The 27,193-nt window shown below is 39.9% G+C and overlaps 1 protein-coding gene across 1 annotated transcript in view; it reads left to right on the top strand.

The window, feature by feature from the left end:
- Positions 1-27,193, top strand: part of LOC149798875 (uncharacterized) — a 147,182-nt gene that overhangs the window by 88,317 nt on the left and 31,672 nt on the right. Inside the window, exons 11-12 of the mRNA XM_089957790.1 lie at positions 23,111-23,242; positions 25,541-25,720. Coding sequence (XP_089813916.1) covers positions 23,111-23,242; positions 25,541-25,720 — 312 coding nt within the window. The remainder of the gene's footprint in view (positions 1-23,110; positions 23,243-25,540; positions 25,721-27,193) is intronic.

Here is a 27,193-nt window from a genome sequence, read left to right as displayed (position 1 = left end):
ACGAAAAAAAAACCCAGTCGAGAGGTTGGTGCCAGTAAAACTACCATCCACTGAAGCTATGCCGGCAAATGTTAGTAGCGTAGTAAATAAGGCCGTAAATCAGAAATTAGCTGAGATCGCAACAGCAGGAATTACCTCCAAAGCGTTGCAAGATAGTGTAACTGCTAATTTGATAGCTGGTAGTGGTTTCCGGTGACGATAACATTTTAATTAGATCATCACAAATAATAATAATGTTTGCACGAAAATCCAATGACGCGTTTGATATGTCCAAACCAGTACTTAAAGATGATTCTGTACGTGATTTTCAATATTATTCTTATGAAGCACGTGATCCTAACCAACGCGGAAGAATTGAACTACAGGTCCAGGATACAAGTAGATACTTCTTGCCCGCTGAGGCCTTCATCGAAGTTGAAGGTAGGCTTTTAAAGAATGATAACACTAACTACGGAATCGGCGACCGAGTTGGATTTGTTAACAACGGCATCATGGCGTTATTTAAATCCGCTATTTACATGATAGATGGAAAAGAAATTGAAACAATTCATGATAACGTCGACGTTGCCACAACAATTCTCGGGTTGGCGAGATACTCGGATGATTACACCAGATCAGCCGGACCATCAATGATGTTTGCAAAGGATATAACCGACAGCCCCGAGAACAGGAATGTAACAATGAATAATGCCGGTGACGCAGTTGCATCGATGAACGAAAATTTTAATTTGGGTTTTGCAACACGTAGATCGATGTTAAGTGGAGATGAAGAGTTCTCAGGTGTGATTCCATTGTCTCACATCTTTGGATTCTGCAGAGATGTCCACAAGGTCATATTCGGTGCCAAACACACAGTTGTACTTGTGCGAAAACCTGATGATAATGACGCTATCTGGCGAGATGCTGCTGTTGCCCCTGGTCAGGTAATACTAACTAAACTGTGGTTGTGGATGCCAGTGTTGTCTCCGTCAATCACCGAAGAACAACGACTGTTGTCTTTCATGGACACGGGCGGTAAATCACTGCTATCCTGGAAAACAACAACCACAGACGTTATTCAGGGTGATAATGGTGGGTTGTTTACATGGCATATATCATCGCAACAAGGAGTATCAGCACCACGACATATTTTCATTGCATTTCAATACCGTGCTAGAACAGATAGCCAGGAAAGAAATCCAATGGTATTTGATACACTTGGAGTTTCTGAAGTTTCGTTGAGAATAAATGGGCATCAGGAGCCATCTGAGGATATATTAATAGATTTCGAACATCATCGTGTCGCACGCGCGTATCATCGTCTGATGTCATTTATGGGGCGCGACCTTAATGTAGACACTGGCCTGCAAATATCACAGCGAGACTTTATGAGTTTATATCCGATTTATTACTTTTCGCTGGAACATCTTGATCTGGTTAAACAATCTGTTGTCGACCTACATTTCCGAGCTCGTGTAGGTGTTCCTGCTGGTGGTTACAGAGCGATTGCTGTCATACTCTCCGATAAAGCAATGCTGCTTGAAGGTGTTGGCGGACGAATGAGGGTCATCGACGCTCCAATCGAGAATATGTAACGCAATTAAAATCAAACTTAGGATATAATGTCATACAGTCATGTTAATGTCACCTTGACTTCCGGTCAAACGAAGAAATTGCAATCAAAGAACGCAAGCACGTGCGGGACATCAATAACACTAAAACGAGATCAGATTACTGGTGGTCCAAACAAATTGTCGTTGACTAATACTCAGCTTAAACATTTTAATAAGGCACTAACAGCAAAAACCGGTGTCCGACTTGATTTCTCTGCTGCAGCTATCAAGGACATGACTAAAACCGGTGGAATATTTCCTCTTCTCGCAGCAATACCGGCGTTGATTGCCGCGGCAGCACCAGCCGTAGCAAAAGCCGCAGCACTCGGTGCAGTTGGAACTGCAGCTGGAATGGCACTAAAAAAGGCAACGGGAAAAGGATACAAGAAAAAAAAGGGACGCGGTCTAAGACTACCAGGAACTCCACCATCATGGTATCCAAAAAAATTCTAACGCCGTTGAGCAATTTTGATTTACTCGATGCTGTTAAAAAATTGCGTGTAAAACATTTCAGAGGCGTATTTATGCGAGATCAATTACCGCAACGACCGAATAATCCAGAAACTGGCATTATCAATCTCGACAACAAAGATGGTCCGGGAACTCACTGGGTTGCTTACGCGATCGATCCACGTGGAATTATCTATTTTGATTCGTACGGTTTAGCACCGCCAGTTGAGTTTCTCAAGTATGTCAGCAGATTTTCTAATGTTCCAGTGTGGCAGTCGACGTTACCAACACAAACATTAATTGATCCGCCCATTTGTGGGAGGGAGGTTTTAAATGTTCTTGATGCAATCTCAAGAAATCCAGCAACTCCTCCTCATAAAGTAGTGTATGAATATACCGCATCGAGAAATGCTAGCATTTGAAAAACAGCAATAAGAATAATGGTGGATATTTACGGAAGACCTTTCACACGAGGAGGTAAACCAAGCACAGATGCTGATCTCTCAAAATATGCGACCAAAGATGAAGTCGATAATCTTTTGAATATAGCTGGAGTTGACCCAGATGAAGTTGCTATTTTCCAAGACAGGCAAGGAAAACTAAGAACGAGCAACATTAAGTGGAATGATATAATTCGCAGAGTTCTTGGAGCTACCAAGGATAACTTCGTTGCATTTAGTGATGGCGGCCGGATCAAGGACTCGAATATATCAATCGCAAGCATCAAAGACAGTATTGATAAAGGTGTTGATAAATGTGTGAAAAAAGCCGGTGACACGATGACAGGCGAACTCAGCATGAGCGGCAACAAAATAACCGCGTTAGCGAATCCCGAATCCGACCAGGATGCGTCAAACAAACAATACGTGGACATCGTCAACGGTAAACTAAATACGCTGCGTGCAGAGCATGATGTTCACGTGGGCGCGTTTACAAGATTTCGAAGAAACTTCGTAAAAACTGATGAGGTCGTGGATAAGTTCTTTGGGACTCCTCCAGTCGTCGATGTAAAACTCGCTGATGTAAAGACCGACATTAACACGATCAAACAAACACAGCAGGATATCGTATCGGGTATTCCTGATATCGTTAACAAAACCAGTTTGATTAAAGTTCCCACTGGAGTTACTCCGGGGCATATCACCAACATCGTATTCACGGTATCATCGGGATTCGCAACATGGTCACGACAAAATAACACTATCAAATATACAGCAACAGCCACCGGTGTTTACAGGTTGTCTGTGTTTTCAGCCGCTAAATTTGAAATCTTCACAACATATCCTTGGAGACATTCCACCGATAAGTATTCCGGGGTTTGCACTGTAATACTAAACAGCGGAACCGAGGAAACATTTATGCTTGAAGCCGAGGACGATAGTTTAACAGCAACATCTTACTGGTTTTGTTTGGAATTCGTCGCTGCAACGCCTCAATTGGTTACCGCGTAATTGAATAATGTCAACGACGCCAGATGCTCAACAATATCGATACAATCAAGTCCGTGAGTGGCAATCTGAGTTAAAAACTGTCATCGAAGTAACTAGTCAAAAAGTAAAAAAATACAAGCGCCGCATAACAGTGCTGGATATTATGGTTTATTCAGTATCTGCCGTTGTTGCATCTGCCGGAGCAATACTATCAGCGGTCACTCCGGTAACTGCAGCAGTCGCCGCCACGATCTGTGTTTCCGCGGCCACAACAACAGCTGAAGTTTTCGGCATCATAGCAAAAAAAATATCATCATGTGCTAACACAAAATTACACGATTACACGACAAAATTAAATACAGCCACGACCGCATATCAGAAATTATCATCGCTGATATCATCATTATTAGACGTGCAAAGTAGCGACGCTACGATATCAGATTCTGAATTCAAACTAATGTCAGATGCGTACAATGACTATTTGAAAACTAAACAAATAAATAATGTCAATAGAACTGCTTCAACAAATAGTCACAAACACAACACCGGTAAGGACCACAATGATCTCAGTGTCCTCGACGACACCAGAATTCGGTATTAATTTTCGAACTCCAATTCCAGTGAGTGAAATCGCGTTAGCAAAGCTCAGTGTGTATCACAGCTGGCCCAATGTTAGGTCGGCATCATTTGGTGGTCTGCAGCCAAATAATTCATTCGTGTTCGGGAAAAGCAAAGCCGACTCCGGCGAACAGGGTGAACTTGACTGGAATACAATTACACTTCCCACTGGGAGTTATCAGATCGAAGAAATCAATAATGAGATACAACGCCAAATAAAACGAATCACCGGCAAGGAAGCCAAAATATCTATAACAGCTCATGAACCAACGCTGTCTGCGGTCATTGAAATCTCAACGCCAGGATACGCCGTGGATATTTATAACAGCTCAATCCGAACATTATTAGGATGGCCAAAGGCCCCCGAGGTTAAACCTCGTCCACCAAAACCTGAAAAATCGGATTTTATGACCTATAAAGAAGCACTACACGACCTCGAGTACAATTATTATTTACTCCTTGCAGATCAATTACTAGCAAGAAAAAGTACTTTAATGCCCGATACTTGGAGTATAGAAGCTCCACGTGTTAAGGGGGGGCAGGAGCTCCGTGTTTACCGTCTAGATGATATAGAATCTGAATTATTTATTCCGATCAATCTAGTACATAAACAACAGCTACAACTCCTGCGAGTATATTTCCAAGATTATATTTCTGATTTAACAAGTCCGCGTGATAATATTATCACAACCATAGAAAAACTAAACAAACTCGCATCGGCCATGGAAACTATAAATCTAAGAATAATTCAGGCTTTACTGGATCTTAAAGACTATATCGATGATAATTATAGACAGATAGCCAGAGCAGATTTTGCAATTAAATATGGTATTCAAGTGAATGATATTTCAGATTTTAAATTTCCTGGATATAACGTGCCCGAGCTGAGAAAATCAGTCTCTGATCTCATCGATCAATCTTTCGAAGATATTCTTGCCGCGTACGAACGAATAAAACCACAACCTGTTATTCTCAAGCACGACAACAGTACAGCATCCGATGGCAGACACATCTCACCCGGGATCGTAAATATCACAGATGTTATTGCGGTCAATCTTGTATGTGACGTCATCGATGGCAGTTACAGCGCATCAGATACTACGACGGCACAACAGGGGTTTATCCTGTATACGTTCACACCAAGAGACCCCCCTGGTTTTCTGATTGTGCAAGAACCAATCAATCCGGTCTATCTACGGTGTCATAACCCGTGGTTGTCAACGATAAATTTCAAACTCACCGACCAGAGGGGGAATTTGTTGGACCTGCGTGACGAGACTGTTAGTATAAACTTACTGGTGAAGTCCTAAGTCAAGGGATCCATAATATTTATAATAGTTTTTTTTTCTGCACTGATCCATTTTCGTCATTTTATCGTGCAAATACCCTATCAAAACCAGCATAAGTTATCGTTGAAAGTGCTAGCACGCATTTAAAAAAAAACGGTTGTGTATAATGTATCAACCCGAGTACATTCATGCACGAGTTCATATTCATGATAAGCAAATTCTTTACGAGGCAATAAAAACCGCATTTCAAATACAGACATTCCCAGAACAGTATTTCCCCGTTAAAATAGTTATTGACGTGTATGGTGACGAAGACTTCTTGTTAACTCCGTCACAATTAACAGAGCTACAGCAAAATCATATGATCATAGTTTGGTGTCAACGAGAACAGATTATGAACTATTCTCGTTCCTGTATTGATGTTGAAACGCTTAAGCAAATCCTGAAAATCTGAAAGCGCCCTTCACTTGAGAAACTCTTTGAGTTTCCAAGGGCAAAAAAAATAATACACTTTTTTTTTTACCCGTGGAAATGTGCTTTACACTCCAAGCGGGGGGGGGGGGGGGCGCTAGCGTTCTCAGGTTCTACTTTCACTTTGTGCTGTGAGTCACACGCTATGCGGTTTATACTTCCTTGTCGGCCTCGTAGTCAGAAACACTAGTATTTTTGTCAGAAATGCAAGGCATTTCCGTGTCTAGATTCTTTATATAACCTTTTAACCGTCTCACCCTGGTGCTAATTAATTTTCGAGTCTCATACTCTTGTGACAATCCAAGACGAATCTTCTCAACTGCACGGCACAGTGGAATAAATTCAGATACCTGATTTTCAGTTATCCCGGCAAGTGATCTGTAAACACGATCTTGCAAACCCTTAATGAACCTATAACGAGCAGGGAGATTGTTCTTCCCCAAGCGTGATAGCTCATTCAAGGATTCAAAATCTGACATAATTGTTTCAGTGTCTAGTAAAATATTAAAACCTCGCTGTTGTAATTCTTTAATTTCAACAAGTATGGTATTTATATTTTCGTGATTCATATTATTATATATTTTTATATTTTTAATAGAAACACTTTGCATGAGAAACGCTAGCTTTCCAAAACAAAACGAGACAGTCGGAAACATTTATCCCCTGCAAGGGCCTAGATCGTCAAATAACGTTCTAGAACCCCACGAGGACTGCTTCCGACATGACAATACAACATGTAACACGAAACACTTTATCCCCTGCAAGAGCCTCTAGATCGTCAAATAACGTTCTATAGGCTCAAGAGGACGTGTTTAGTGAATTGACAAGGACAAACATATAACACGTAACTTATCCTAAGGACGGACCCCTCTGACTGCCAAGTGACTCAGAGGCACATTTATTTACAAGACGAGACAGCCCTGGCTTCTAGGATCGAGTTCTCTAGCAGGCCCGGCAAACATTTATTTGACAACACAAACAACCTTTACCTCTGATTCGAGTATCACAGCAAGCAAAGGTACAATGAACATGTAATCTTATCCTAAGAGACGGTACAGAACAGACAACCTTTACCTCTGATTCGAGTATCACAGCAAGCAAAGGTACAATGAACATGTAATCTTATCCTAAGAGACGGTACAGAACAGACAACCTTTAACCTCTGATTCGAGTATGACAGCAAGTAAAGGCACAATGAACATGTAATCTTATCCTAACTTATCCTAAGACCTTATCCTATGACGACACAAACATACACAGGTGGGTCATTTTCTACGGTCAGCAGCAGAGCAAAACCATCCATTGAATCGACCATTGGATGGTGCACAAAAGACACCCGCCATTGGCGGATTAAATTTATGGTTTTGCTTGCGCGTGCTGACTTTCGATCGACCCAAAGGTCTTAGGGAGCGATTTCGTATATAACCCAACTGTTACTTGCGAGTTGGAAATTCGCTCTAGCAGTGGGCGGGACTTGTTTAAAATATTTTAATTGTATGTTTTCTTAAGCGCGGTCATATAACAAGCACAGAAGAGCAAAACAGTCGGATATATTCAGTAAAACGAGGATATTGTTTGTAAAAAAATATATATTCTACGGTAAATAAATGATTACATGTTATGAACTCGATAAAATATTTTATCAAGGTGGCTTTCTTAGGGGGAGCAAATCCTCTGACCAGCAACGACAACTCTGCAAAGCGTTACACACTCTCGGAGGAGTTATCGTCGTTTGTGTCAACGATAAGAGTTATATAACAGAATGAAATCTTCTGTTTGAGCTTCTTTGAAAATGCTGTTTTGTAGATCCCATCTGCGACATGCTGTACAGAAGGTGGACAAATACCGAAATACCTACCGGCTGCGCTCATTGATTGAAATATTATTTCTTCACGAGTCTCAACATTCACAGATTTCACTGCTCTTCTTATAGCTGTTTTACATTTAACTCTTCCTCGTATGGTATTCTTGCTCTGAGTGATCGCTTGAAGGTTTTCAATACTGTTATCAAGTCTGTTCCCGTTAATATGATCAATGACAAGGCCTTTAGGGATCTCTCCGTTAAAAACCTCATAGACGAAACGATGACATAAATACCTCCCTTTCCTAACAGTAAATCTTAAATAACCAGCATTATCAACTGTACCAACTTGTTTCCTCAGCCTGTAGTTTCTCACTATGCCATCTCGGTTTGCCTCATAATTTGGAATAGTTGGATGTCGGACGAATTCTTGATTCATTATACTATAAGCAAATCATTGTCTAATTCATAATTTGTCTGAAAACTTATTTATGTAATCACGCTCGCATTTGAGAGCGTTATCACAGTCTGGATTTTTTTTATCATAATACCGTTTTAGTTCTCGATAGCGTTTTCCACCACACGCTGAACATAATTGCGTTTTTCCTCGTACTCCAATGCCGCATCTGATACACGGTATCGGTCCTAGACTCCCACCGCGGACCTGTTGAGCATGTTGTCCACAGTATTCGCCTCTGCAGGGTTTGCTACACGGCGCTGATGAATTTAGTTTGATCCACTTGCATTGGTTCATCATATAATATATTTGTCTATTTAAATATTTGTCTTAATTATAATAATGGGTTTTGAAAGACTATCCAGAATAAAACCCATATCAGGTTCTAGATTCGATCTTGACCGGTTAACCGCTGATCCACGACGAAGAGAGTTAGCAGAGGTAATTGGTGTTATCAAGAATGCCAAAGAAGAGTTTCGTCGTGATGGTGCCGCACACACGTGGTCTTCGTATAAAATTATCCTCGGAAACGCGAGCATTTCTCGTGACCGTATCATTGATGCTACCATGAACGATACAATCGCGCGTAACATAATTGGGTATCTCGACGATAGAAGATATTTCGTACAGATAAAATTTATTGTTGGAGTCGGCGAGGGAACGTGGATTATCAGAGACAAACTAGACCCTGTTCTTGATGCCAGAGGCGTTCGTGGAAAAACCGTTCTGTTAAGTAAAGACTCAAAACCGGGAGTACTTGTTGGGATTGATATACCATATTATGCCAGAGCGTATCCTGTGACCGCAGTTGTTTATGGAATTTATCCGATGAAGAAACCACGCGTTGATAAACTCAAACCGATGAAGGTGTCGGTGTTGAATTGTGTAGCTGAGCGAGTAATGGAACATTTTAAAAATGCAATGCGAGGAAACGGCCTAACACCGCTAAGACAAACTAAAATAACAGCGTGGGCGACACGAGTAGCGGATAAAGGAGCGTCAATAAATGATGTTGCTGAGCTAGAGCGATTACTAAAATTTCCTGTAACGGTTTCATCGTTAACCGGTGAGGTATTGTATGAGTGTAAATACAATTCCCGTGGAACACCAATAACTATTATCGATCATAACAGTCACGCCTGGACTGACTCGGTTAGGATATTTCCGCAAGACCGTGTTGTGAAGTATTATCCGGAATTGCAAAGCAATTCTGGGAGCATGTTTGATTTTATTTATCAGATAAGTAAAACCGATCCAGTGTCTGTGTGGTTATTCAGAAGTAGCGAAGATGGAGAATATGATCAGTTTGTGAGACCCAACGGGGAAATATACAGAACAATGGCGTTACAGCAGGAAATGAAAAAACTCGCAGAAAAATATCATGCTGGCAACACTGATACGTTACTGACACACTGTTTTACTGTCCCGGGTGTTGTCGCGCATGTAGCCCGGGAACGAAATTCATGGAGACCAACTCCGAAAAGTTTTCTTGCTGATATCCAGCAGAGCTGTGTCGAATACGGACACGGCGGTTTGTGGAATACTCAGTATGATCACCGCGGTATGATATCCGTGGACATGACGGCGTGTTATCCAGGAAGTTTCCTTGGGCGTGGAGAATGCAGCGAATATTTTAAACGGTTTGGCCACGCTGGCAATACCATGACAAGAGTAGCTGTCAACGGTGTTTTACCCGATTTTGACTTGACCGGATTTGCTTGTGTGTCGTCGTTTAAATTCGCTAAGGATTTACATCCTGTGTGTTATGTTTGGTTTGGCAGACATTTCGTTGAGAAGCGATGGGCACCGATAGTGTTATTGCGATACATGCTTGACAGTCGAATACTGTTGTCGCTGACGGTCAGCGAAGCGATTATATGTTATTGTCGTCAAACCGAAGTTTGGTTGCCAACTCCAACGCCGGTTACGTTAGAAGAAGTCATCGAAGATTGGTCACGAGAATATCCAGAAACTTCTATCGACGCTATCATCAAGAAAGCTCCTGAAGTACTTAAAAGCAAACTCAGAAATGATGAAAGCACAGCAAAAGATCTAGGACGAAGAATAATAGGGAAATTCACTCAAGGTGGAGCGTATGATCATAAACAACATCACAGTCGATTAATCATGGACAAGACTGAATTGGATCTTATTGTCGCTGATGCAGCCACGAACAACATGTTCTGTAACCGCAAAGATGTGTTTCTGTCAAACGGGGAAAAACTAGGGACTGTTTTTAGTTATACTGACGGAGAATCATCTCAGTACATACATTTGAGATCTTCGATGCTGGCTTATGTATCCATAAATTTGTTGTCGATGATCAATAGATTCCCTGTTGCCGCAGTGAGAGTTGCAACGGATTCATTTTATATTGATAAAAAACACTCAGCGCTGTTGGATAATGTTATATCGGATGATCCATCGTGGGGCTCGTGGAGAATAAAGAATGAAATGTTACACGGATATTGTAAATCGGCTGATGTTGAAATCGAGGATGAGTATCGCAGCGCAGAAATATCTTCGATGGTTTCGTCGGGGGCAACTTCGTTGTTGCCGCCGGTGCACGATCCTGTTACAAGACACAAAACAGTTTATCTGAACGGTCCTGGTGGTTCTGGTAAAACAACTCGAGCGATTGAATTATTTAGAAACTCTGACATGATTGTGCTAACACCCACACACAGACTTGCCAGGGAGATGAGACAACGGGATGTTAACGCGTGCACGTATCACAGTTTTTTCAAATACAGCGGCGGCACGTGGACACCTGAACGAATGGGAACGAAATATATTCCCGAGAAAATCATCTGGGATGAGATAGACACTGTGCCGTTGGATACATTAAAACAGTTTCTGGATTGGCTGCTAAAGAAAAATACCGCAGTGGTGATGTGCGGCGATCATGGTCAACCACCCCCATTTACAGGTGAATCTCCACACGAGTGGCTGAAAACTTTTGTAGATTATTATGAGGAAATAACTAACGATGTTAGAGCACTCGATGAAACGCTGAAAGAGTTTAAGGCACTGATCAGGCTACAAACCAATAAAGTCCAGTGTGAGATAATGCGTGAAATAATTCCAGAGACTTCGCTGAGCGACTTTTGGAAAATGTGGAAACCAGGTGATTTAATTGTGGCAAGTAGAAAGATAGTCAGGGACACACTTCAGCAGCGGTTATTTCAGTTACATCAGAAGAAATTTCCCATGTTGCCAGTGCCGTTGTGTTATAGACCAGCTGATACGCGATTGCAGAATATTGATGTTGATATTCCAGGGCGCCTGACTGCGTCGGGTCCGGAGAAACAAAATTTAGTATTAAATGATATTGTTATCGTTGATGTTGATGCTGTCGAACAGGCACTGAAAATGAGCAAATCCCCGTGGACGCTAGGATACGCTATGACCATCCACAGTTCGCAGGGACTAACTATTTCAGATACAACAGTTTGGATTGTTGATGATCGCATCGAGTGGTCAAATTTAGTTTATTTAGCCGTGTCAAGAGTAAGAAGGATAGCTCAGTTACAAAGAATTGTATTAGATGATGTTATCAACGACAGCTCAATCGCTGATGATACAATAAGAAAGAAATTAGCCGGTTACAAACAGAGCGACAAAAAAAATGGTAGAGAGTTTGATCCCAAACAAAGTTTGGATGTTGAATTTGTAATACAATTACAACAACAGCAGAATAATCACTGTGCGAGTTGTAATTGTTTATTGCTGTGGCAGTATTCGAAAAACGACCCAAGGCAATTCACCGTAGATAGAATAGATAGCAGTCGCGGTCATACACGTGAAAATGTGATGTTGACCTGTCTTGAGTGTAACCGACGCAGAGGTGTTGCTGCAGTTATTTAAATGATTGAATCACTTCAGTGCGGATCACTTTAGTGATCGGGGTGGTAATTGTGTATCCTCGGGAATCACCTGAAGTTGCTCGCGTTTAAATCCGCGTTGAGGAGCAGTCGAATCTAATCTGTAGATTGCGTTTCTCCCAGTTGATCTGGTTATGCTGGATATCTTATGTGTAGTAACACTCCATGTGGGATCGGTTGCTCTTTTTTTTCCTCCTTCTAGTTCGCCTGGTTCGTATAAATACCTAACGGTGACATTACCCAGCAGTGGGGACGCTAGCGTCCCTGGCTGCGTTGAAACATTTTGTTGCTGTTGTCCGCGTTCACTGACGCGGGGTATATATTTTTTTGTGATTGCATTTACAGGTCTCATGTTTGTTGTTCTGGTAATTTCATTATTCAGTGCGGCTATCACGTTTGGCAGTCTTGCAACCCATTCACGAGATCTCGTATCGTAAATGAATTCCCTCGCGTACTGGTATCCGAATAATCTCTCAGCGAGTGTTCTATTAAATCGCTCAACAATTGCCTGATCCCGATGAATTTCAGTATGTCCTCGTCGTATGGTAACGTTATGCTGCTTTGTCAGTGATGACACCGCGCCCTGAAATTCCTTGCCAGGATCAACTTGTAATAATCGTGGCCAGTTTAGAGGTCCTCGTTGATAAATTCGTTTAAACGCAGAGGCGACTTCGGACGCTGTTTTAGTCGCTAACGGTTCTGCTTCTTTGTATCTACTGGCAACATCAACTACTGTTAGCGCGTATTTGTATATTTTTCTACGGACAGTATCATGAGGCAGGAATAGTATGTCAGCCTGATGAACTTCATTGGGCACACTAACATCAAAATGTGCAAAGTTGATTTGTCGAGGTGGTGGTAAGTAGATTTGCCATATTGCTTGTTTTGATAGCCAATTTTTGGCAACCTCGCGTGTTACTGATGCCGCGTTGGCGAGTTTATTAATTGCTGAGTTACCTCTCCAGTATCCGATTGGGGAATAATAAATCGCTTGCATTTTTATTTAATTATCGAGCGCCTAATACTAATTTAGATTTCATCGCTGATCTTACTAACCAATTAGCGAGTGACTCCTTAAATGATTTATTTTTTATGGCGCTTAGTGCATGAATTAATTTCACATCCGCGATATGCCTGTCTTGTAGATCTTTACTTCGATAAGCAACATCATGTATGTGACACGCTGCGTCGATAGCGTTTATCGGATACTCTCCCGGTTTTGGTTTAGATTGTTCATCAAGTCTGATATCTAGTCGGGTCCCTGGACCGCAGTAATTGTATCCTGGGAGATGTTTTTCTCCGGGATACTTTGCCCAGGGAGTTCCGGGGAGCTTTCCAAGTTTGGCTGCAATGTCACCTCCGCTAAATTCTCGCTTTTTTTTTGAAATCTAAATTTTTTTGTGCCACATCGCGTACACTTACCAGAAAGTGCTTGTCTGTTATTTTTTGTTGTAATGGTTGTTAGATCATTCGTAGGGGTTCGTGCCTTACACTTCACACAATATAGATCCATAATTATTATTCTTTATATACAAATGGAAATTACAGATTTTTCTGCGACAAAAAAGAAAGAGCCAGTTAAGCATAATTCAGTGCTACCAAACTCTATCCGCGCGATTATAATTGGGCCATCCGGTTCAGGTAAAACACAGCTGTTGCTGAACTTGATAATGAAGTGGATGAAATGGGATAAACTGTATTTGATAGCTCCATCTGTAGATGATCAACGATGCTATAACGTTATAAAAGATTTTAATGAGAGTGCAAGCGCGCTGAGTAAAGACGGTGAGGATGTTGTTGAATTTATCACTGATATCGAAGAAGCCCCCAGCGTCGAGGATCTTGATGAATCAATTAACAACCTAGTAGTGTATGATGATGTTATGTTGGACAAGCAAAAAAATCCCGCAAGAATATTTTCCCGGGGACGTCACAAAAACACTGATGTGATTTATGTTACTCAGCGTTATACACAAATTCCTAAAGTAATCAGGGATAATTGTAATCTTCTTGCGATATTCAATGGAGTTGATACACATACACTGAGAAATATTCATCAAACCTGGTGTGGTGGCGATATGGATTTAAATAAATTTAAAAATTTCTTCAGTCATGCTCAAAGAAAACCTCACGGATTTGTGACAATAAATTTACACGATCCCAGAACAAGATACCGTATTGGACTTGATACACTATTTGCAACATAAAAATGTTTTTCCTTGGAAACTCATTTCCCAGAGCAGCAGAGGGGATGGACCCGACCCATGGATTTTTCAATAACGACCCCGCCACGGAAACTGTTTCAGATTTATTGAAGTAACCCAAGTTGTCAGTGCAAACTCAACGAGTTTGTCCCTGGAAACTCTTCGAGTTTTCGGGGGACATTTTTTTTTGTCCTGTATTCTGAATAGAAGGGTTTATTTCGTCGAAATAAGCCCTCTATCGAGGAATAGTTTCCTGGAGGGGTTTATTGTGCAAAAAGTTTCGGTCTGTACAGCCCCTCTGCTGCTGTCTAACTATGGATAGGTCATTATCGGTGTGCTGAGATTACAGCAGCTTTGATACCATATCTGCCGATGCATACGTGCCGTTATTATGAGTTCTGGAACATAACGTACTTACAGCAACTGTTTGTAGTGCGTTTTCCTCGTCGTCGTTTCCAATGTTTGCAACATGCGTTTGTCTCCCGCATTGTCGGCATGGCTTCCTTGATAATGCATCCGCATTTCCATGACGCAGTCCTGGTCGGTGTAGGATTTCAAAGTCATACTGAGCCAGCATCTCAAGCCATCTAGCCAGTTGACCTTCTGGGTCCTTTAACGTTATAAGCCAACGCAATGCATTGTGATCAGTCCGAATGAGAAATCGTTTCCCATACAAGTATGGCTTGAAATGTTTCACAAAGTACACTATAGCAAGTAATTCTTTCCGTGTCACGCAATAGGATCGCTCTGATTTTGACAGTGTCCTACTTCCATTCGCTACGACTTTTTCGCGACCTTCGTGAACCTGGGAAATTACTGCACCGATTCCATTTTCACTAGCATCAGTATCCAAAATTGTTTTGAAATGTCAGGGTATGTGAGTATTGGTGCTGTTGTTAACTTAGCTTTTAGCATTTCAAAGGCTTCTCCGCATTCCTTAGTCCATTTAAACTCCCTTCCTGACTCTGTCAGTTTATGTAAACAACTAGCGATTGACGAAAAGTCTTTTATGAATCTCCTATAGTAGAAACAAAGCCCCAGGAAGCTGCGAAGCTCCTTCACATTCGTTGGCGTAGTCCAAGATTTCACCGCCTCGATTTTTTCAGGGTCGGTTTTAATTCCCTCTTCAGACACGATATGCCCTAAGAATGCCACTTCGTGTGCAAACAAGTGACACTTGGAGGGTTTAAGTTTAAGGCCCGCCTGTTGCAATCGAGTGAAAACTTCCTGTAGACGGCTTAGCTCGTCGTCGAAAGTTTTGCCGAAAATAATTATGTCGTCCAGATATATCAGACACGTTTTCCATTGTAAACCTGAAAAAATAGTCTCCATCAGCCTTTCGAAGGTGGAACCTGAACTGCATAATCCAAAAGGCATTACACGAAATTGATATAAGCCATTTGGTGTTATAAAAGCTGTTTTGGGTTTTTCTTGCTCTTCCATTTCTACGTGCCAATATCCACTCATTAAATCAAGGGCAGAAAACCACGATACACCTGAAAGTCGGTCCAATGAGTCGTCTATACGTGGTAGAGGATACGCGTCCTTCACAGTCAGTTGATTGACTGCTCTATAGTCGACACAAAAACGAATCGTTCCATCCTTCTTACGCACCAGCACTATAGGCGAAGCCCAGGGGCTTAATGATGGCTCTATAATGCCTTGAGTTAACATACTCTCAACATGGTCCTCAATTTCATCTCTTGAGTGAATCGGAATTCTACGTAGCGGTTGTTTTACTGGTCTTGCGTCCCCTGTATTTATCTTGTGACGTATTTGATTGGTTCTGCCAAGATCATCTTTTGATTTAGCAAATAAACCTGAGAACGTACATAGAAGTTGGTCAACTTTCTTGCATTGGGCCAATGTGAGACCCTTTTTCGTTTCTTGAGATAACTTTTTCAGGTGTTCAGGCATCTGGAAGGTTTCCACTTGAGCCAATAATTCTCCAGAAACATCACCAACATCATCGTCATCCACCAGTACATAAAGACCCATAATAGTTCCAGCATGGACAACTTTTGTTTCGTCGATAACGTTCATGACCCTTAGAGGAATGACATCGTCGGATGTAGCCCTAATAAGTAGTTTTCCTACTAGAAGTTGCTTATTTTCAACAAATCGTCCCTCTGGTTCCACAACCCCGATCGAACCGAACGCGTGGTTATCCCCTTCTGTTTGTAATTTGCAAGAAATGTTCATTTCGTACCTTGCAGGGATCGATATTGTCTCTGACAACACAACTCTAGCGCACTCCATCGAAATTGATTTGATCACATCATATGATAAAATGGCGTCCCCAATAGTTAAACTGTGATTCACAAAATCAATTTTGCTTCCTACTTTTTCTAGGAAATCCAATCCTAACTCTCCTTCTGCTGTCAAGCCCATCGTTGCAACGATAACGCAATGCTCGTGATGTTTCCCTCCGAACGACAAAGTAAACTTTCCTTTCCCGACTACTTCTAGCGGTTTCCCATCTGCACACAGAACGTTCCCAGTAACCTCATGTAACCGAGGTCGATATTCCAGAGCCATCCTCTCATAAACACCCTTTGCTATCATGGTGACCGTAACACCTGTGTCTATTAAGAAGTTGACACCCATTCCGTGTACAGATCCCGGAAGATACATCCCAGTATCTTTCATCGTTGCCTGTCTAGTTATATTCCTAGGCCTGGAATCACGGTCCCACCCCTGGCCCTTGGGGTGGGCCCACCCTAGTTTTCCGACAGTTCGGGCTTGCTTTTTGGACAGTCTCTTTTGAAATGTCCTATTTCTCCACACTTGTAACAAGATCTTGCCTTCGTTACGTTTTTCCCTGCAGATTTTGCCTTCAAATCCTTTAGTAATGTCTTGAGTTCCGCAACTTCTTTCTTAAGTTCCTGGATATCACTTAACCCTTCATCAGACATTGTCACGGTTCGTGCATATTTTCCCAAATCCTTTCGCTGAAGTCCGGCTCTATTAAAGGCTTCGAGTTCTACTCCAATCTGAATGGCTTCATCAAGGGTTTTAGGGCGTGCCTGCTGTATTCTTAACCTAAGTTCGCTGTCAGTTAAAGAATCGATAAATTGCTCCTTCGACAGTGTTTCGAGTAATTGTTCTGGCGCCTTTGGATATGCTTGGGAAGCGAGGCGGCGTATCGCTTGTCCCAATTCTGGAAGTGTTTGATGTTCCCTTCTAAGGCGGCTTTTTAGTTGTACTCTGTAAATTTCCGTTTGTTTTTTTGGCGCGAACCTTCTTTCTAGTGAATCCATGAGCCTGTCATAATCTGGAGTTCCAGATCCCAGTAGCTGTTGGGCCTGACCCCAGAGACTCACTGCTAGATAATGCCCTTTCTCTTCTTGAGTCTATTTGTTGATCTCGGCACACGTACTAAAATGTGCTTGAAAGTCCATCAGTGGTGTGGACCCGTCGAACGTTTGTGGCGTTACAAGTGGTCGTTTCAGTTTATTTTGTTCCGAAAATTCTAATCTTCTTTGGGGTGCTTGATTTCTTTCCCGGGGTCTCGATGGAGTTATTTGATGCTCAATTCCGATAGTCGTACGTGTACTTTCTTCTATTTCACGTTCCAGTTGCCGAATTTCATGATTAATTCTTTCTTGTGCATCCATCATTGACGAGACTGTCTGTGATTGCGTCATTTTCATTTATTCTTAAGATTTTCCAGGGTTTGCAGCTACTTTACGAAAAAATAATCCCACCGCTGCCACCAAATTGTGTAGCATGCAACCCGGTCTAGATCTTACAATGGACTCTCTTATACTAACTTAACTTCTAGATTTTCTCAGATTTTTCTATCCTCCCTATAACTGTTCCTGACAGTGACATATTACAATCTTTTCCAAGATCACAAGGTCATTAACCTTACATCTGAAGCCTATAACAATATCACTGCCTAGAGAACACGCACCAGCCAGCCTCTGTCCTTACCAGAATGTACCAAGGTTTTTTCCGCCAAATCACGAGTGGCTCCCGGCGTTATTGCTACAACTTGTAAGCACGATGCTTCACAATGACTAATTCGTTCCCAGCCCAAATGACTGTTAAATTCTGGTTCGAATTGATGGCCCCACCCTTCCTCAGTTCCGATTGGATATCAATTCATCCCAGTCGGTCCAGCTTAACAGACGAGCCTCAGGCCATCTGTCAACATGGAGAGATTTACAACAGCATCGAGGGTCCTTTGTTCGAGCGCAAAGCTTCTAACATCTACATGTTAGTTTTGACACCTAACGAAGAGAACTCTTGTACAAACACAAATCGCCACGGCAGTGCAGGGTCGACATACTCATGGCGCTAACCCATCCCTTTGTTCCTGCCTTACGTAATCGCGGGCAGGCAAATGTGACACACCCCCCATGCTTGAGAATAAAATCGGGATTTTTTTCAACAAATTACTTCAAATGCAAATGCACGTTACTACGTGTAATAAAATAACAAAATTATAGCGACACTACACGCTGACTACGGACATGAATATACACACAACATACGGTTATCTACAGAGTGACCTATGACATTTCAGCGCTCCTACTCATGAAATCAGCGCCTACATTCTCGGTTCCCTTCACGTATCTAATCTGCATCTGGTACATCTGTAAGAACAACGGCCATCGCATCAAGCGTCCATTCAACAATTTTGCCTGCGCGAGATAGGCGAGAGGTTGGTGGTCAGTTTCCAATATGAACTTGCGCCCGTACAAGTACCGCTTGAACCGTGACATTCCGAACATGATTTCGAGTCATTCCCTCTCCAATACGGAGTAGTTTTTCTCAGCAGCAGACAATTTCTGACTGCCGTACGTGACATATACTGATTGCCGTGCGATGACGCGGGTTTTATCGGTCTGATTAAGTCCATCGCAACGCATCACAATGGTTCATCGATAAGGGGTTTTACTCCCCAAGGGGACAGGTCGATGATCCGTTTTCGGTGCCATTCTCTGACACTTGTCACAGGAGAGACAGAACCGCTTGACATCTCCCTGGACCCCTAGCCAGCAGAATTCTTTGATAAGACGGTCACGCATCTTAGTAATTCCCATGTGTCCTCCCATGAGACTTTTGTGTGTGAGTTTTAACACTTCACCTCGCTTCTCTTTCGGCACGACGACTTGCTTAAAGTGTTCGCTGCCTTTCCTGGCGTGGTGATACAAGATCCCCTTCTTGTACTCAAACTTCACCGCGCCATTCGGAGTTTCTTTCTCCGTTCCTTCTGCAGCGTATTTGTGCAACTGCGCCAGAGTTGCGACCTCCTGCACAAATCGCCACGGCAGTGCAGGGTCGACATACTCATGGCGCTAACCCATCCCTTTGTTCCTGACTTACATAATCACGGGCAGGCAAACGTGACATATATATATATATATATATATATACACACACAGTCCTAATATATATTCCTTTACCAATAAATATTTTATCTGACTGCTAAAGCTACTTATTTCTTGAATACATGATGAGTAATATTGCTGGTATAATGAATTTACGTGGTAAATGATTAAATTCTTGATTAATGCACACATAAGGATGACACTGAAACAAATATATTCTTTCATGAAGTGTATCTGTGTTACCTGACTGACACAAAATGCTCAGGCATTAACAGCATTGTGTATCTTTCCATCCTTTTGTTTTATTGATCCATTCTATTCTGGCATCAGTCTTTGTCTAAACATTTTGTGAAAATTCTGTACACTTGTTTGGTATGCAACATTTGATTGTAATTACATGCTGCACTTAGACTCGCCAAGGCCACAAAAGTTTGCAAGGGATTGCTGGGACGAAAGGTAAGAGATCAAGGTCATGACTAGAAAACAGAGTAATAGCAACGGTTCTTAGATGTGCAACTTAACAGTGACATTTTGAACTGGGATCATTTATAAATATTGTATTAACCCTAAAGATCTGCACATGTAACCATACCGATTACGACCCACCAGAGGTGACACAAGAATAGTCTCCCAGAATGGTCAGCTTTCCTTATACCCATATTAATAAAGGTATCCAGAAGATTCCATTAGCAAGACCGTCACCTTCATTGTCAATGAATGCATTTGCTATGCCACAGAGTGCAGTGGAAAATTGTTTGCATGCATTTTAAATGCTGAAAGCTTTGATAACGTACATATAAATTATCTCATTTATAAGCTTAGTTAGCTAGGCATTATGGTAGAAGTTTTCAACATATTCTATAAACTGAACAGGAATGCTCAAAATAAAGTTACAACAAAATGATACCCATCAGACTGGATAATCCTTGCCCCAGGGAACTCTCAATGATACATTAGATGCACCTTTCTTTCTTGCTCTCTTTTATATAAAAGCAATTGTTTGTTATATCAAGTCCTTCTCTTAAAACGCTGATTCAGTTTTCTATTTTATAAAAGAGATTTGTTTCCTTCTGTACTTATAACTTGATCATTTAATTAACTGTGAATGGATCTTCCTTTTCTGGATATTAGTCATAAAACTTATCTCCCCTGAAAGACATAACTTTTATCATTGTTTAAAAGTGTTTAGTTTGTAATAAGTCACATTTCATAAGAATAATGAAAGTTTTTTTCCATTCTTGTGTTTGCATTTGTTTGTTTGTAAAATATGTGTTTGAACTGATTGAATGAGTGTGTGATTACAAAGTGTCAGTGTCGGGGATCGTCCTGGGCTTCGCCAATGTCGCAAATTGCGATTTTTTTTCCTTATTAGCGACAAAAATATCCCATCTGGCGATTTTTTTGGCGACAGACTTTTTGGTTATTTAATTTGTACATACAATCATGGATTTGGACTGGATAAATTAAAAGGGAGAATGAAAGGAAGCCACAAACTTGACTAAGCAATGCACTGGAATCGATCTGTTACACAAACGATATTTTGTTCGTATTGACAACCCCATCTTTACAGTGCATTGTTACATCATAATCTGCTTATGCTGACATCTGAGCGGAGTACTGTATGCTGTGTTACAGTCAATCATGTTACCGAACTATACCTACAACTGACCGACTTCTGAAGACGTCAATAGAACAGATACAATTAATTGAATGGCTAATCCTTCTGTTGTTTTTTTTTTTTTTTTACATAACCTTTGAAGTACCGACTACTGAGTATGAATACAAAGCAAATGGAAAAAATCTCAATCACAATCATATCTGTCGCCAGTACAGCATTTTACTCATTGATCTTTTCCTATTGCCACCCGTCCGTGTTACGGCTGCAGAGACTTAAACTCCGCCAATAGAACAGATACAATTAATTGAATGGCTTAATCCTTCTGTTGTTTTTTTTTTGTTTTTTTTTACATATATCTATACAGTAGTTTTGTTGAACCTTCATAGAAAACTGATAACCTTTGAAGTACCAACTACTGAGTATAAATACAAAGCAAATGGAAAAAATCTCAATCACAATTATATCTGTCGCCAGTACAGCATTTTACTCATTGATCTTTTCCTATTGCCACCAATCCGTGTTACGGCTGCAGAGACTTAAACTCCGCAACAAGAAATAGCTAAAAAAACCAAACAGTTTTGCATAATTAATAATAATTATTTATTTCTCAAAATACAGGAGTGAAAGAATCCCTAAATTAGGTGTGAATTTATGCTTATATATACGGTCCAATATTGCCAGGTGTTGACTCATGTAAGTTTCATTCGTGGGAATGGAGATCCTATTTTGCTTGTCGAGAAAATGTATACAGCATTCAGTGATCAGTCTTGGGATTTAGGAAGCAATTCACTACAAGCTTTGTGGAGCTAGCCATAAGGTGGGGGGGGGGCTGCTAAGAGACTACTGGTGTCACCTGTCAGCACTGTAGACTGTGAACATGGATTCAGTAAGATGAACCTCATAAAAACTGACATCAGAAATAAACTCTGCATCTCATCTCTCGAGAATTTAATAAGAATCAGCATGTACAGATGTGAAAAATTAGACTTTGAAACTGCATTCAACAAGTGGGCAGCCCTAAAATCGCGACGTATCTTCATGTAACACTTGGTAACATTTTGTTAATGCTTGTTGTAATTAGAGTATTAACTAACCCATCTTTTGTAATTTTCATTGCCTGTTACATTAATAGACTAAATTAACACTTGAAAAAATGTACACTACTTGTTCCGGCGACACTTTTTGAAAATTGGCGACAGAATATTGAGGTTGGCGATTTTTTTGGCGACAGCTTTTTAAAAGCCAGGACCATCCCTGAGTGTATATTATATTTATGTTTTCTACTGTTGTGCCCTTTTTATTTGCATTTCATTATTTAAATCTTTATTACTGGAGGAAATAGAAACTACCGCTGCTACTACTACATAAACAATAATTTGATAGAAAGCAACCATCAAATTCATTTTAGATTGAAAGTCAACAACATAATGGCTTTTATTTTGGCACTTTTAAAAAATTAAGGATTTTGTGAACTAGTTCCCTTTAGGCTGCTTCCATTTCCAATAACAACGACAGGATTACTACTCACGTAACAAACTGCCAAAATGGACAGTTCCTAGATGCAAAGGATGTCATTAGTTAAATTGTCTGTTAATGATCAGATACTGAAATATCTGGGATCATTATGGTTTGATTTTGGCATGGTGTCATGGAAATATCTGGAGTCGGTTTGACATATATTCCGCAAGGTGACAACTGTGCCATCTTTGGAAAAAGCATTTCATATTATTCCGATGTAATTTATGGATAAATACTGATGCATCTATTGCTCGATTGACACCTCACCGAATATGTCAAAATGACGACCGATATTGCATTATCTGTTCATTGCCATTCTAGATGACTAGTAACACCTAGTGAAGTGTAAACAAAGCTAACAGCATCATGTATGACATGTTCATTCACTTCTAACTAACCAAATTATTTATCGAAAACAATTCCATGGGCTTATTACTAGGTGGCTGTTCGAACCGATACTTGACTGAGAAATGCAGTAAGTGGGCTGAGGAAGGTGATTGTGTTTCTAACAAAATGTGGATGGAAAATAACTGCTGCGAGGCTTGTCGCAGCAGTATAGGATCTGGCAGCAGTAAGTAAAATACACTGATGTACAGACCATGGTACGCACACACATAAAGAACAATCCAGTAGTCCATGTATACTACAGATTAAACCAATCTCCACGAGAAATCAAAATTTAAGTTGTTTCATTTTAAAAAGAGCAATTGTTGCTTCACTTTAGCATGATAACAATAATAATAATAATAATAATAATAATATCAATAATAATAATAATAACAAAAATTACTGTATCTACATATTCATTTACAGACGTGATAGCTTTTAGTGATTATTGGTTTGATTGCACGGAACTGGTGCTGAAAAGATATTTCTACATCATACTGAACATTATTCGCTGAACTTTATGGTAGCATGGATTATTTTTTTAAAATGGGTCATGTTAAACGTTCCTAATACCAGAATTGGAGGGGGGGGGGGGGAATATTTTCACCTATACATGTTCACTACTTACAGATATGAACAATTCTGTTTGCTGGATGTTTGGGGCTTGTTTGTGGTATGTGACATGAAATACTGATTTAAGGCTTGAAATTGTGAATTGATAAATTATACTGTTACAGGATCATGTCCAATACACTCAATTGGTGTTTTAGATGCTTTAGGTCATGGTCTTTGATCCATGGATTGTAACACAGATTTAGATTTGTAACTCTATTGGAGGAAAGATGAGGAAGACATAATATTTAGTGTAGAAATGCACAGGTTGTCACGTGAGTCTACAAGTTGTGCAGTCTATATACAACTAGAAGTAAAACTGAATGCATTCAATCTACAAGTTGTGCAGTCTATATACAGCTAGAAGAAAAGCTGAATGCATTCATGCATACAAGTTGTGCAGTCTGTATACAACTAGAAGTAAAATTGAATGCATTCATGCGTACTCACCAAATTAATAAATGCACAGGTTATAACAGGGACGTTCACTAATTCAGAACCATGACTGTCTCTTGGCCTTAATTAGAACCATGACTGTATCTAGGTTGAAATTAGAACCTTAATCAGAATCACGAGTGTCTCTAGACCTTAATCGGGACCATGACTGTCTCTAGGCTTTAATCAGAACCATGATTGTCTCTGGGCCTTAATTAGTACCATGGCTGTCTCTAGACCTTAATTAGAACCATAATCAAGACCATGACTGTCTCTAGGCCTTAATCAGAACCATGACTGTCTCTAGGTCTTGATAATCAGAACTATGACTGTCTCTAGACCGATCAGAACCATGACTGTCTCTAGGCTTTAATAAAAACTATGACTGTCTCTAGACGTTAATTAGAACCATGGCGGTCTCTAGGTCATTATTAGAACCATGACTGTTTCTTGACCTTAATTATAAATCTGACTGTCTCCAGGCCTTAATTAGAACCATGGCCTTCTCTAGGCCTTAATTGGAACCATGACTATCTTTAGGCCTTAATTAGAACCATGACTGTCTCTAGGCCTTAATCAGAACAATGACTGTCTCTAGGCCTTAATTAGAACCATGGCTGCCTCTAGACCTTATTCAGAACTTCACCTTGTATAAGTCAAATCATTCTTCTTCAGAACTCAGGTGAGCTGCATTCATATAGGAAACTTATTCACCTTAAAGCATGCAGTTATATTAAATGATTATGTGAAAAAACTGGGACAATTTAAATTAAGAATATTATCGAAGAAAACACAACTACTCTGGCTGTCAAAAAGCTTGAAAAAATGTAACCTTGCTCAGATGCATAGGGAAAAAAAGCTATTTGAATCCATTACATTAGTTGAAGAATAACATTATCTTGAGATAAAAGAATTAAAACTGTCCTGTTTGGAAAGAAAATTAAAATTTCCCCAACGCAACCTAAACTTAAATGGTCGGCCCCTAAAGAGACCATGCATTGATTATTATGTCACTGAATTGGTCTTTATGAATAATAATGATGATGATGATGATGATGATAGTACATGCCATTAATAACAATTTTAAGATCAAACGTTCCATATGTTGTATTTTTAGATGTAGTAATTTTTAACAACGAAGCATTGAAGCCTTTAACTTATGCTGAATGGGAATCATTTTTAATTCTTTTCTGATCACTGAATATATTAACTGCTTGTTGGTTTCAAAATATTTAACACTGTTGCATTTTCTAATCCCACTAACTGACAGTTGGTAACCTGTAAGGTAGAAAAGTATCATTCAACTTGCTATGCATAGTTGTGATTCTACTGGCTAGTTATAGCCCATCTAATGGAAACCTATCCTTTTCAAAAGTGAATTTGAATAAGGTATATGTGTCAGAACTTATTGTTTAATCTATATAAATGTATTTAGCTGTAGCTAACTGTGCAAACATCCATCCAAAAAGTGCCGACTGTGACCAGTGGGCAAAAGAGGGGGAGTGTGGTGCCAATCCCCTCTGGATGATTCCAAATTGCAGAAAGTCTTGTGGAGCTTGTGGTAAGCCACTCCCAACAACTCCTCCTCCACCATCACCAACACCTGAATATAAAGGTGAGTAAAGATCAATTAACTCCTTTTACTGATTAGCTCTGCTTACTAGCTACATAACCTAATTTATTGAAGATAGAACAAGCATATTTGAGTTGGGAACACAATCCTCGGGTTTACATCTTATTTTTTATTTTACAGAAAATTTGCTTTAATCAAGAAATGACTGTATCATATAACAGGTCATCTAGTGCACAAAATAGCTGGGTTTTTTGTCATGCAGCAACATTGAGGTCTATGGAAATTGAATTGATGGTTTGATCCCTATAAACCAACTGTCTTTTTTAATAACATAATTTTAAAATTGTACATGAATCTATTTATGGGGTTGATTTCAAGTAGAACTCTATCCAAGTTTTCTGCTTTTATGTACACTGCATCTTCAGTTGCCATCATATCAATACCATCTGAAAAATCATTAATTTCATGAACATTTAAATCTATAAGCAATATAAATCCAGGAATTAGTTTTCATTTTTCGTCTAACTCCTGATTGCTTATATCAATTTTCTGTTTCAATTCACCCACTCTAATACTTAGTGAAAATCTCTGTAGGTCTGTGTTCAGTTCAGTGTAAATGTTAATATATGCATAGGTTATAAATGTATCAGTTCTACCACTTAATGCCATCATATCTAAATATATGAGTTTTCAGTGCATCTGTTTCCATTAACTTTTCTTTCAAATCATTCAGATCTTTTTCATTCATTTTATCCAAGTTTCTGCCATGTCATATGCTGATGTTATTTTCTAGTTCTTCAATTATAGCCTTTCTTTGTATCTAAGCATGCAAGTTATTGTTAAAGGTCTGAAATGTGACAGTCTTTTATTTTCACACTCAAATCTGTAATAGATAAATTGTCTTTTGTTTTCATAGATCTAATCGTGCTGCCCTTCATAATCATTTTGTTTTTTATGCTCTCTGCCTTTTGGTGGTCTGTTTTAAATGTAATTAGCAACTCTGACATGGTATCAGTGCTGAGAAATTGTTGTTTATATTTTCTATTAAACTAATTCATTAGCTTTTAAGTTTTTGTTAGATTTAATTATTTAAGTCTTTCTTTGACTGTCATTTATGTTAGCATTATGTTTTAAGTGGTCACTGATTGCACTGACTATGTACTTTTCTGGGTGCAATGTTGCACATTCAGTTTTAACTTGTTTTGATTTGGTTTGATTCTCAAACATAGATTTACTTCAAGAAATCAGAATTATGATTTATTGGGTAACCATATTGTCTGCTAGCATCAATGTGTCACAAGATCCTGAAATAATTAACTTGGAGAAGTTTTCAATATTCATGTTTGATCATTATCCTATTGTAAGCTTCTGTAGCTATTTCAGGGAGACTTTGTATTAAATGGCAAGATTGCAGTGTATAGCAATGTAGCGCAAATTGTGTATTCATTGACACTTGTCTGTATGTAAAGCTTTTCAGTGACATGTGTCTGCATGTAAAGCTATTTGTTGACATTT

The sequence above is a fragment of the Sinohyriopsis cumingii genome, chromosome 5 (genome assembly GCF_028554795.1).
Source record: "Sinohyriopsis cumingii isolate HCF-2022 chromosome 5, ASM2855479v2, whole genome shotgun sequence".
Lineage (NCBI taxonomy): Eukaryota > Metazoa > Mollusca > Bivalvia > Unionida > Unionidae > Sinohyriopsis > Sinohyriopsis cumingii.
Note: the sequence above shows the minus strand (reverse complement) of the source record. Positions and strands in the feature narration are given on the sequence as shown.